Source organism: Athene cunicularia, assembly GCF_003259725.1.
Source record: "Athene cunicularia isolate RWA chromosome 1 unlocalized genomic scaffold, athCun1 chr1_part2, whole genome shotgun sequence".
NCBI classification, from domain to species: domain Eukaryota; kingdom Metazoa; phylum Chordata; class Aves; order Strigiformes; family Strigidae; genus Athene; species Athene cunicularia.
Genome location: NW_020799092.1, coordinates 2,963,857 through 2,977,624, shown reverse-complemented (window position 1 = coordinate 2,977,624; position 13,768 = coordinate 2,963,857). Strand labels below are relative to the sequence as shown.

At 42.2% G+C, this 13,768-nt stretch overlaps 1 protein-coding gene across 2 annotated transcripts in view; it reads right to left on the bottom strand.

Moving 5' to 3' along the window:
* EP300 (E1A binding protein p300) overlaps nt 1–13,768 on the bottom strand; it is a 59,102-nt gene that overhangs the window by 28,391 nt on the left and 16,943 nt on the right. For both annotated transcript variants that reach the window (XM_026866330.1, XM_026866339.1), the window contains exons 3-9: nt 8,384–8,560; nt 5,959–6,220; nt 5,070–5,183; nt 3,955–4,191; nt 1,374–1,467; nt 906–1,040; nt 375–492 (exon numbers count right to left, since the gene is read on the bottom strand). In XM_026866330.1, the coding sequence (XP_026722131.1) occupies nt 375–492; nt 906–1,040; nt 1,374–1,467; nt 3,955–4,191; nt 5,070–5,183; nt 5,959–6,220; nt 8,384–8,560 (1,137 nt within the window). The remainder of the gene's footprint in view (nt 1–374; nt 493–905; nt 1,041–1,373; nt 1,468–3,954; nt 4,192–5,069; nt 5,184–5,958; nt 6,221–8,383; nt 8,561–13,768) is intronic.

The following is a 13,768-nucleotide window of genomic DNA, read 5'->3' as shown; positions in this document are numbered from 1 at the left end:
TTAAGAAAAGGCAACAGGGTCACAGCAATCCATGCACGGAAAACACGTTTCAGTTTGGGTTGGGGTGGCTTCCCCCACTTTGTAGGGGCTGCCGGGCAGACAGGAGAGCAAAGAGGGGCACTGCTTGAGGCACTGCCGGCAACCACTAGCCCAACACCAGACATTTCCCTTCTTGCGTACAACACTTCTTTGGGAGAACCACACGCCCCGACAGGCGACGCACATAGGCAGTCCCAGGCCCCATCCAGCAGCCCCTCAACACACACTTCCTCGGCCTGGGACTCTCATCTGTGCTTTCACCCCTCGTCCTCCCCTGCCACTATGGGATCAAGGCAGAGATACACGTGACTAGATGAGGGAGGATCGCATCTCACCCTGCTGTTTGCCGATTCATACATATCTCCTTCCACTTTCCGAGCATACGCCACCAGATTCTCCATACGCCGATCCTTCAGTGCTGCAGGGTCAGGAGTGGGAAATATGGCTTGGACTCTGGGGAAGAAAAAAACCAATAAGGCACACAAGTGATTAGGATGTCCCCAGACGGGAACTAACCCTGGTGATCTGAACACAAAGCACCAAGCAGGTCTCCCCACAGACTGCAGCACTGCTACTGCTCCTGGGGGACGCTGCCCCGCGGAGATGGCTCGAGTACAGAGCGGGACACTCCCAATGCCACAGCCCCAAACCAGCAGATGCAGCTGCATTAACCATCAGGAAAGCAAGAACGCAGCTTTCAGGTTTCTGATTTCCCTTCTCAGGCACCCTGATAAAACTTCCTCCCTTGCCCCCCAGTTTTGGAAGGCAGGCCTCCTCCTGCCTCCTGCCTCCCACCTCCCCCACCCCCCCGACCTCAAAGGCAGCAACTCACCTAACAGGAGACTGTTTTGGCATCAGCTACTCACAATTTATGAACAAGGTGGTTTCGGAGATCCTGAGTAATGTCTTCATGCCACTGCTTTCGAATTCCGGTATTGGATGGTTGAGCTGTTGGCATGGCTCCCAAACTGGCAACGTTGGCGCTTTCACTCATCATGGGGCTTCAAAAACAGAGCAAGAATTGAGGGCAAAAGTCTAGCCCAAGCTTAGTCATCTTATAGTCATAGCCTCTTTTAGAATAATGTTAGGACAAAGTGCTAGTTCAGCCATCCCCTAATCAATGGACAAACTCTGCAGAAATAGCTGCACAGACACCAAAACAACGCCGTGAAAGAGTACATGCTGTCCTACCCAAGGATTTGGAAAACTGCAACAAAAGCTACAAAATCCAAAAGGGATAGATAGCCATCAATGGCATTTACCGCACTGTTTATGCAAGAAGTGCCATTAGTTCAAAACAAGATCACTGGGGTGCAAAGAATGATTCAACTTACTTTTGAGAATTCATGGTTGAATGTAACATTGAGTCAGGCAGCAGATTAGGGGTTTGAACACCTACTCCTCCATTCACTCCCATTGGATTTGCACCTAGGAAAGATTAAGTATTCGTAAGTCAACAACCCATTTACTGTGCAAAATCAGTAATGGCTCAGCATTAACAAGGGTCTAGACTTTGAAGTACTTTAACATTTGGGAAGGGAATTTAATTACCTGTTGCTCTCTTTACCCTTTTCAAACATAGAAAAAGTCTGAGGCACAATACTGGTGGTCCTTCCAGGTGAACCATCACACCACATTACTCCTCACATCTTCCTAAACTTCTCAAGCAAGCAATTTCCATTTGCTGCCTACATTATGTACCAGAGTCCTTTTCTGTGTGTCTAAAGATTCAGCATTACCAACAACTTCTGGTTCTTTGTTTAGAAATGGTTGGGTTTTTCTGTCATTCAGAGGCTTAGGATATATATTCACAAAGGCTTCAAAAACTTGAAACGTCAGCTACCACCTACATCTGACGAGGTCCCCCTCTCACCCACTCCATACTTAAGGATCCTACAACTAGCTGCAATGTTTGTACTGAGAAGGAAAAATCTGACAATTCTTTGTAGACAAAACCTCCAGTAATTTGTTATGTACCAAAATCTGCTTTTTTGAATCACAGCAGATCTCAAACACCATAAATTAACTATTTTCTTCACATGCTACAGTTAAACAGTGAAGAAAAACCCAGCATTTTCTGTCTGGAGCTTCTGAACAGATCACTTTGTGAAGTTCAACCTAGCATGAAAGCCATTACCAAGCTTCACATGTATCCGGGACATCTGAAACCTATAGAATCCGTGTTTCTGAAAGTAAGTATATTAAGACTAATACATACTTCTAATATCACAACCAAGCATTTAAGTCTTTTCATAAAGCTTCCCCCAGTCTCCCTTCCCTTAAGTCACTTTCTTCTCTTTCCCAAATTCACTTTGTCATCTGAGAGCAAGCTGGTGTAGAAGACAGCTATCTACCTGTGCCTTAACTCTCCCTTTTCAACTGCTAAAACCAACCATTTGTTTAATGTACTGAGGATTGCATCTTTTCACATGGCAGTTCTCACCAAATCCTGCTGTTTCTCCTAAACCAGCCCTGCTGTCATATTACCCATGACCTGTTAACTCCTGTCTCACCTGTTGCAATTCTGTCCTTAGCCACCCATTCCTAATAATGAAAAAACACTCAAAAGTCTACACCTCCTGTGCTTGTCCTTTCTACATTAAGCTTCAGTTCTTCACCCTCCAAGAGCTTTTCAACCCCATCTCATTGGATTTTCTTATCAGTGCTACAAGGAGCGTCCAGTAAGAATGCGCAGACCAAACTCTGTGTCCGTAAGTAAAAGTCCCCAGAAACCTATTCTGCTTCAAAAAACAAGATGATGCATTCCTTTCAACCTTTCACAGCCTTCACTATAACATTTTGGAGCTTCTAGAAATGAATTTATTTGTAAAACACTAGTAGACAGTAGAAAACCACTATTATTTTAATCTAATTAAGACTAAGCTCTCAGGACCCTTCCCTACGCTTTTTTGAAAAAGGCTTTACACACCGGAGAGCAAAGTTTTAGCAGTATTCAGGTCACATGCAACTTATGAGAAACATTCATCTCATTAACAAGTCTACTCTAACCAACAGCCTTTTATGGCGTAACTCAGTAGCAGCATGTCCTTTGGTGCAGAAACAGAACAAACTGCAGACTGCGACCAACTGCTACTTTCCTCTGTAATCTCTCAGGTCCTTCCCCAAGAAATTCCTGTTCATACACAGCACTCATATAGGCAAGATCACTGCAATTCCATACAAGCTCATGATAAATCTCTGCCAGCTCATCTTTCCTCTTTTCCATTAAAAAGACCCACCTCTACTTAAGCAACTCAAGCAAAGAGCCTGGGGTGAGAAAAATGCCTGTAATGTAATCTCAAAGTATCAAAATTAGATTTGATGGTTAAAAATTACTTCCTTTGACACTAGTGATAGCCATGTTAGAATTGCACTTCAAATTAGAATTCTTAGTTTTATTTAAATTAATAATTCTTAATAGAAGTCTTTTGTGATTTTGCAATAAGCCACCCAGACAATTTAGTTACACAAGTCCATGACAGGATTCAGAAAGTCTGTTTACTACTATTCATTTTGAAAACAACATTACATATTTGAGATACAACTGCTACAGTTTAAGTAACAAGGCAGTACACTTAAATACAGGCATTCCAATGCATGCATTTCCAATTAAAAACTCCTAAGAAGCTCAAAACTTGCATTACAGTACAATTATAAAGCTACAAAACATTAAATACTTTAGAAAGCTGGTTCTCAAAAAAATTATTTTTTCCAGATAAAATACTTTTCCCAGAGAACTTGTTTTCCAAGAGAAAGTATCTCAGTCCTCTAATGTTCCTGTTTCACTGAGTAGCTTGCTATCTCGTCTAAAATATTGCAAAGCCATACTTTTTACAAATTAACTAGCAATATTAAGCTAGTAGGTTAGCACAGGAAAGTTGTCTGTAGTTTGTAATTTAACACAAACAAACTTACTCATAGGATTCATAGGGCGCAGACCCTGAGGTGACTGTCCTTGCTGCTGATTCTTCACTTGAGTCTGGGGCTGTGTTGGCATCTGGTTCCCTTGATAGGTCAGTCCAAGGGCTGCATAGGCTCTCTCAATGGAGCTGGGGTCTATCTGACTGGTAGTGTTTATGCTGGGTGTTGTCTGCTGCCCCACCCCCACAGAGCCAGTATTTGCAAGTCCTACTGCAGCTCCGCCCAGCAGCGCTGGAAGAGACATACCAAGTTAATAAGAACAAGTTAACAAGGCAGCCAAAAAGGTCCACAAAACCAGGGAAAGTACATGAAGAGTGCACTGGCTGTTCACAACTAAAGCATCTCCTAGGAGCATGCAGAGGAGAGTCCAGGTCTGAAAAACCTGCCATATAACAGGAATACAAGTTTTGACCCAACCAGCCATTCCAACAAATACCATTTTCCCTTTGAGCTGCTGAGAGGAAATCCCACTCTATGTATTTAGGACACATCTGTTTGCTTCATATTGAAAACAGAGACACAACATGTCATAGATGCTAAAGGCAGAAGGGTACATACAGCTCTTCAGCAGACATTGTAATGCCTTTTTTTTTTCCCATTAGTCATGAGAAGAGTCCAAAGTAACATTAAGGAAGAAAAACCCCATACAGGTAACACAACAATACACACCTTGCCAAAGATTTTGGCAGGAAGACCAAGGGGACACAAAAGGAGAGGGAAGAGATATCTGATGCAAACAAAGGATGAAGACAGAACCAAATACCATCAAGGTTGAAATGACACAACTCTCTGTGTGAGTGCATATCTGTCTCCAGAACTGGGCCAGTTGGAAGACGTGGGAGTGAAAAGCCAATCATTTGGTTAAGAGAGCTATGAATTGTTCACCCTTAGCACTCTCCTGCTAGGAATATCCACTAAAGTTAGAAAGCATCCATAAGCACTAGCTGTCAGAGACAGTAAAAAACTCTGCGACTGTAAAGCAAGAGGAAAATCATATTACGTGTTCCCAGGTTCAAGGACATCACCACTATCACCTGGGTGCAAGAAAGTTAACTCTCAACGTGCATTTTATGGTTTATCCGATATACAGAACTCCCCAGTAGACTTACATTGTTGATTTCTTTTGTCTCCAGCATTTTTGAGAGGCAAACATACAGGACAGTCATGTCTCGTACAATTCTTCCAGTGCGAGATGATTTGTCGGGAGGATGCGCAATGTGCCACTGAGAAAGGGAGGGGAATAAAAAACAAACCCAAACTTTCACAAACTACTGCCAGTATCTCCACATGGTCAACCCAAACTGGACAGGGGTCAACTCTCTCAGGGCACACATGTATATCAACACAGGTCAGTAAACTATTACTTGAAATAATTCAGCACTAACTAGTCCTGAAAATGTAGCTAGATTTCTTCAAGTAGTGGCTCAACTAAAGCTTCCTTGAAAGCTCTGTATTATACATGCAAGGCTATGTCTCCCTGACTTGAAGGATAACACCATATACATCAGGCAGACTATACCAAGTAACTGAGATGCCAGCAACTGGCACAATCCAGACAACACTAAGCTCCCAAAAAGGTAGCATACATTTTCCTTGGCTAGTATGACAGACTCGAGTTTGCCAGTGGCAGTAGCAGCTTACTTCCTGGCCAGCTATCGCTTGAGATTTGTCTCTTCTGTTTAAGGGAGGCAGGCAGACTCTTGCTTGCAGATTCCTGCTTTATGTCTACCCTTACCAGAAGGCAGCATCCAAAAGATCTTAGAGTGAGTTACCAAGTTAAGCAAAAGATCTTCACTTGTCTCTTTGTGCTACCTTGTCCCCTCTAACTTGCCTAAACTTTAAAGGCTCAGATTTTAAGTTTAATATTTCCATTCTTAAGGGGACAGATAAGTGTTAAAAGATTCTATTTTCCAAGCTACCCACCAGTTCATCTCTTCCTAGAAGCCCTTCTCATCCTGCAAATGTTGTGCATGTCTATATAACCACTTCTTCACTTACCCTGGCAGGATTTGCCAGCCTGACAATGTGTCATATGGTTCAGGACATTCTTCATGGTTCGACAATGGGGGAGGTTGCACTGTCGCACCTCCCCATTGGCCTGTTCTCGCCGCTGACACTTGTGAGCATGTAAGAGAAGAACTAGCTGCTGCTGGATGAGTTTGCGTTTTTCTGGATCTGCTGTCGGTGCTCCAGATCCCATTCCTTGAGAAGCTGCTGGCCCCATCCCAGCTTGCTGAACTTGGGGAGCCTGCTGCTGGCCCTGCAGAAGGTGGAAAGGAAATTGCCAGAAATAAATCTATTTTTGAGATAATCCATTTAGCACATAAACAACAAAAAAAATCAAGGAAAAGAAACCACTACGTTCTGTGATTAAGGGGGTAACTCACCTATCTGTAGTTCTAGATGACTCATTAAATATATCCCTTAGCAACAGTCCTGGCAATAATTCTCTTTCCAGTCACAATTTCCTCTCCATATCACTTCCTCGTCCTAGCTCCTGCCTCAAAGACTAGCAGAACTTTGCACATGCTCACAGGCTAATTTGTGGTGCCAGACCAGCCAGAAAGTATTAATAGAACTTAGGCCTCAAATCTCCTCATTTTGGAGCCTAGAAAGTTGCAATCACAGTTCTTGCATTAACAGAAGAAAGCACCTCTTAGAGTGACAAGAGTTTTTGTCCTATTTCAGTACAAGGTGCCTCAATTTGAATGTTTCTAGAAAAGGACAATGAAGTACAAGTTCTGGGAACCTTTTTCCATCAGGAAACTTGCACACAGGCATTCAAAACAAGCATCTCCAAGTCTGTCTCTGCTAGAGATGAAGCACAACTGCAGAATAATGCCAATAAACTAATGTAAAGTATGGCAACACATTCAGTAGTTCTTCTGTACTTCTGTTTATTTCTTCAGACTTCTTCCCATTTCTTCCAGGTGACATTTAAGGAGTACTCAGTAAAGAAGAGAAGTTGAGGGACTATGTTGCTCATATCACTTCAGTTCAACAGTATTCAGTTTCTAACAGACTCTTCACAGAGTTTTAGAGGATGTTTCTGGAGATCTCCAGGTTTTCAGATCTCAGCTACCTACATTCCTAAACCCCAGTTCTCCTGTAGCTCTTCAATACTAGCATTAACCTTTCATTTTAGAAGGAGACTTCACCAATTACCCAGTCCCCTCAGGGTTTGTATATGTTCCAATATGACTGTAACTGCCTTGTTTGCAGCCTGTCATTCTAAATGACAACTGACATAGCAGCAGCTTCTCATTCCTAGGTTCAGCTGGGTAGCAGTTCAACTTCAGAAGAGTTATATACTCTGCACTGAACACATGCTTGACAGCTGGGGTTCTGAACAGCAAGTTTTGGCTGCTTCTTTATTGGTTCATACAACCAACTAGTTTGCTAGACTTCCAATGTTACATGCTCAACTTAAAAAACATTAAATGAAACTCACAGGATTGAGCTCTTTTTAATTCAAAAGGTACAAAAGTTACCAGGAAATGTTTTTTCAGCAAGTTACTAAGATCAAGAGACTGACCCTCCCAGGGGGTGGGGTGGTAGAATCTGAAGCAGAGGGAAACAAGCTCTATTCAGCAATGTGAATTTGCTTCCCAAATTTAAAAAAAAGAAAAGACAGGACATATTGCATTTCATACCCTGGATTTAAGCTTCTGAAATAATGAAGCAAACACATTCAGCCATCAGTGTTAAGCTCAAGCTAGGGAACCTAATGTTAAGACCAGTAATTTATAGGCTTGGGCCGTCCACTTTTCGACCACTTTTCCCACCACTCTTATTTCCCCTTTCCTTAAGTCCTCCTACAATAGTGGGGTGAGGGAAGGTGGGGAAGAGGAAGGCAACAGGGCTACTACAGCAACAACTGCCAGGGAACCTCCAGCATCAGGACTGTTGTATGTGTTCATGTAATTCAGAACAGGAATAAACGCACAACAGGGGCTTCTAAGCCCTATCATAGCTAATACCCATTTAAGAATGGATACTTCTCTCTCCCAAAAGCATCAGGGAAGACAAGCAGGAAAACAATCCTCAAAACAAAGCCATACTGAGAAGGGGCCCAATACACACACCAACCACAACAGAAGGTATGGGAGAGGAGAGGCAGAGGTGTCCAAACAGGCAGCAAAGCTCACTTCAGTTAAGAAGCTCCATCTCATTTCCTCTGCTAACAGTGTTTGAAGGGCAAAGAGTAGAGGTGCAGCTCATCAACAGAGAAAGCACAACTCAGCCTTCTCCTTCATATAATCCTATTTAGGAGTTGAAACAATTGCATTATGTGTGGATTTAGGAGCATGCACTCACAGTGGGTATGACAGCTGCAAAAATTTAAAATATGGCAACGCCAGAGTATATTGCTCCACTTAGGTCTACTACAACATTTTCTGGAGATACCTTTCATTCTACTTACCATGTTAGGCATTCCTGCTCCAGGAACTGGCTTCTTGTCCATTGGAAACTGTGGCAAGCTATTCTGCAGTCCAGCTTTATTCTGCATCTGAGGCCCAAGTCCACTGGCTCCGATCTGCTGCCCAGTATTCTGACTATATGGCTGGCCATAAGGGCTGGGATTGTTCATCATTCCCATCTATGAATTAAAATGTAAGATATTCAAGTAAGATAACTTAAGTTCACAATGTAGAAGGCAAATCAATACTTCAGAGAAGCAAGAGTGATCACAGCCATGAACCAGCTGCAATGTAATACTGATCCACATACCTCCCCTGCTCCTTCATGTGCATCTATTTACCCATCACACAACATTAACTACTCAGCCAAACAGTTCCTATAAAGTTAGTGAAGCCAACTTACCAACCTTTGAGGTCAGTCTGGTCAGAATTGACCTGATTATTTTTTATAAAACATATTCTTTAAAAAATTTCTCATTTCAGCTTTCCCAATCAAAAAATTGTACCACAGACTATAACTTACAAGCCTGGAAGAATTTTTCTGCTCCCTACATCTGGGCAGACTCCCAATGGAGGCAAATATCACCTTCATTCACATCAGCAGGGTTTATCCCAAAAATTCTCCTACACAACTGTCAGCACTCCCACAGCTCCCCTGCAGTCAGCCATAACAATGCATGTCTGCATTTCCAGCACAGTTATTTTCTATTTAAGAATACACCATAGGCATAGGTAACACCACACACAGTCACTGTAGCTTGTTTGCAATGAACAGTACTAGAGGTCAAAGGAGACTGTAGGAAGGAACTCTGCAAACAAAACAAATCTATTGAACCATTCATCCACAGGGGAAGTAGATTCTTATGTCATACAAGCTATATGCTTATTAAACTGTTTTGGCATATACCATTTGTTGCACTGGAATGCCCCAAAACCTGAAGAACAGTTAGGAGCAATCTTGCCAATAAAGTTGTCCTCTGAGATTTTTTCCCCCCCCCAATTCCTTGCATTCCCATCTATTTTTCATGGGAAATCTGGCCTTCTAGGACCAAAACAGCTAGCCACAGAGGACCAGAAAAACTGGAGATCTTTGTTAACATTACAAAATTCCCACCACTACTACTCAGGTAGGATCCTGGAGGAGCTGTAACTCATAATAATAAAAGCATGAAAATACTTTAAAGAGCTGTATTATTTCAAGTCATGTCAGCATTTGACTAGACAATGTTTAGGCTCCTCGATGCTTTTTGGTTCAAGTCTGGGCATTTTCCTGCATCCAACCCACACAGAGAAGTAACCTACATACCCAGAGATTACCTGCAATTAGTCAAACACTTTCCTTTTTCAGGTTGCAACATCTGCCAATCCATTATAATAGCCTTCAGTTTATCTTTAAAAAATAAAGCAGGGTTAAACCCAAGCTACAGGATGAGGAACACAAAATTTGCTAAAGAACCTGCCACTTCAGACACCTGATATGTACAACTGAATTCCCTTGAGGCCAGCTCCCCTCCTCCACACACAAGCAATAACCATAATCACACAGCAGTAATACATTAGAGAGCAATGAAAATAATCTACACATGGCAGATGAACAAACTAAGCAATGAGCAAGCAAAACTAAAAAAGCTTCCTTTCCTCTCGTTTTGCCATCACCCCTGCCATGTCTCAACTGCGATGAACACACATGGTGACCAATCAGGCAGCTGCTGCCAAAACCAGAAGAGGTAAGACTCAAACCCTTCCTACCTCTCCCTCAGAAGACTAGTAAGATCTTAAGTGCAAGCTGAGCAAAAGCTAATGGGAGAAGAAAAATGTAAGGAGTCAGCAAGCACACTGTCAGGACTCTTCCCTATCATCACTGCTACCTCAAATTGACCAACAGGTTCAAGGAGTGACAGTGGGAATTATTTCCTTAAGAAAACAAGGTATGTTTTCCTGTAAGATAGCCTGATCCCTTTGGCTCCACAAAGGGTTTTAAAATCAGGTATATGCCCCAAACCAGAAATTTCTAAGCAGTTAAGCTCATTAACAATCATAGCTCCCAAAGTCTGCTGACACCCAAGAGTCACTAAAACAGACTACGGTGGCCATCACTAACATTGCCCCCATATGAGTTCTGCAACTTATGCTGCTATTATTAGCCTTTAAAAAAAAAACACCTAACCCAACAACTCAACTGAAGGCACATTTTCACACCCTGGTGTCACTTGGAGAAATCAAGATGCCCAACTCAGCTGGGGTCTTCACACATTTATACTGAAGGATTCAGAGTAACTGTGGACTTGGGCTGGTGAGCCAGCTCTGTCCTTACTGCAGGGGGAGAAATCCAAACCTAGACTTAGAAAAGCACCTTTGCTATGTCACCCAAAAAGCAAGCTGCTTAATTAAACACAGGGATGAGGTTTGACCATGCCAATCCTTTGTATCTGCAATGCAGCTGGACACAAAACTTTATGTGAAGCATCTGGCTTTTCAAAACATACTAAATCAAGTTGGCCAAGCAAAAAGATCTCTGAGGTTTTCTCAAGCATGAGCCATTGGCACTATTTGGGGTGCAAAACCAGACCCCTCAAACAAGGCTGTCTTCAGGGCAGAAACAGGGCTCTACTCTCCCTAGGGCTGAGAACCATCATCTACCCCAAGGGGACCTCCTCCACCACGCTGTTCCCAGGGACCTGGCAGCAGAAGAATACATGCCCAGCTCAGCCCAGCTGCTCCTAAGAGAGGTAATCCTCAATTTCCCATCTCAACCTACAGGAGAAGCGAAGACCAGAGAAGCCCAGGCTAGGTTGTAGGGCAAGCATGCCAAACTGACTCTGAAAGCCACACACTCAAGCAACACCTAAGAAAGATGCTAAAAACCAAATGCTCAGGGTCTCCTGGAACAAATCAGCAGCCATCACTTGGTTCAGGTGAGACTGACACCTGCCAGATCCACAGCCAAACCTCACAGCAATGCCCCCTGGTCCTGCCATCACAGACCTACTAATCTGACACCACCAACCTGCACACAACTCTAGAGTGGGTCAAGAGAAGGGTCATTTGGGATATTATTCTTCACCTGACACGAGGTGGCCTTATGACCCTGGCACAAGAAGCAGGAGCATGCTCATGTCATTTTGCTGTGACATGTTGAGAAAGATGAATAAAACGTCAAGTAAACAATGACTTCATAACTACAGAAGGAAAATAAAAATAATTCTGTATAATTTTATCAGTAGGAAACAATCAGAAAGATTAACATACAGTTAATCACCATATTAATGATCTATTGGGAGTGAGGGGTAGATAAACAGTCAAGTGCTGAACCACCCACCAAAGAAAGGTGGTGTTAGTACCACTGTATGAGACAAGTACAAGGCTTTATCTGCAATACCGAGCAAAAATATACATGGCTGAAATATAATGTTTTAAGATACCTATTACAACACACTAGCTACTGCCATCTGTGCAAGAAACTCCCCTATCCACCCCATACACTTAAGACTCAAAAGACAAGTCTTTACAGCTCCATTTTCCCCTCATAAACAAACATTCCTCACTTACACGGGGATAAAGGGAGCCATTAACCATTTTTTCACATTGGTTCACCAAAGAAAAAGCAAAAGAACCAGAACACACAACTATACTTTTAATGAATTACTGTACTTGGTCAGATGGTATACTCGGTCACAGTAAAACCAAGTGTATCCATGACAACAGGGGAGAACCCTCAAACAGTAAGCCAAATGACAAAGAATTATTACTGGAACTGTAAACATTTCCAGTAATTTCACATGCAAATGAACTATGCACACAGCAGAGGCAGCAGTAATGCCCTTACTAATCTGAACTACCTTCACATCCATTTCATTACTCAAGTAACAGAACATTTCTTGAATCAGTGGGAGGTGAAATCTAAATGACCTGAAGGCCAGGTGAACTGAGTCACTTTCTGACAGAGCACTGCTATCACAGAAATGCACACACAAACTTATATGCAAAATGCCCTTATCCCCTGATAAGAGGCTGGACAATTAAGACCGTAACTGGTAACTGGGCACTCTTGACAGAACTCAGTGGAATAACCAACCAAAGGTTTTAACTAGTTATCATTCCAAATGAAGAATGGTTCAAAACAGGAGACATGAATTTGTTCTTATTATAGAGCTTGAATGTGCTGGTTACTTTTAAATTAATCAAAGCTGTAACACTATCTAGGGAAACAAAAAGCCCCAAAAATGCTTAAAGACTGAAAGAATCAAAGCATTCCAAACAATTTCCAAAACTCTATTTTAAAGAGTAATAGGCATGTCTGTCATCCTTCTAACTTGCACACAACCAAGCACAGAAAAGAAAAAGCTATTCAAGAAAACAAAACTTGATACAATTCCCCTCCCCTCCAAGCTTCTAACAGTTCCTTTCAGGCTAGACTTCCACAGGCATTTTTAAGCTGGTACTGTCACCAAAGCAGGGTCCACACCCTCCTCTGACTGGCAATATCAACTCCTTTAATATGTCCCCTCCTGAATATCAGCACTAGCTATTCAACCGGTGAGTCTAAATTGGACCACAAAACCAATTAAAACTTTCTTTTTAAATGACCATATGAGTCTGGATTAGTTCCACGGAGCCTGTCATGCAACTGGCACAGAGATGGCATGCAGACAGAAGTGCTTTTTTTTTATGTCAGTGACTGCTTACATCATACGTTAAGCTACAGCATTAGACCACAGGATGTAGGGGGCAGATTATGACAGTACAGGTTTATGAATATCAGGTGACCCCAAATAAATAATTTACATTGACATCTGAGATTGAGTCCTAAAAAGTAACATGCTCAATGAGAGAAGTTGGGAAGCACATGGCTAGTGTGTAAAGCAACTGCTCCACTTTATTGCTAGCCAGTGTTTTAGGAGAAGAGAAAGAAAATGCTTCAGTAATTTCACAGGACAACAGAACAAAGCAGAAGCGTAACTGATTTTGCTTTCCAAATTATTTAACTAGCCATTTGGAGCTCATCTTTACTCTATGACAAGCATATCATCATCCTTCCCAAGGAGTTAACCTCACAGGAAACCTGAGCTCTTTCTCCATACAAACCATTGCAGACAATACAACTCTTTTACCAAGAGAGAACTCAGAGGCAAAGAGTCTGACTTTGGCAAGCGAGTATAATGAAGTTGAACACAACCAAAGTGTCTGGGTCTATTTTTTCCTCCCACTGAAGGACAGTTCCTGGATAATATACATTTTTTGCAGCAATGAAGGAAACCGACAGTTATTACACAAACTCCCACATTAACAGCAACATAGTACTAAATTTGCCAATTAAAAAAACCCTGTCTTTTAAAAACAACTGCTTAGGGTCTTCTGTTTTCATCTACTTTTTGAAGATTTGTAGG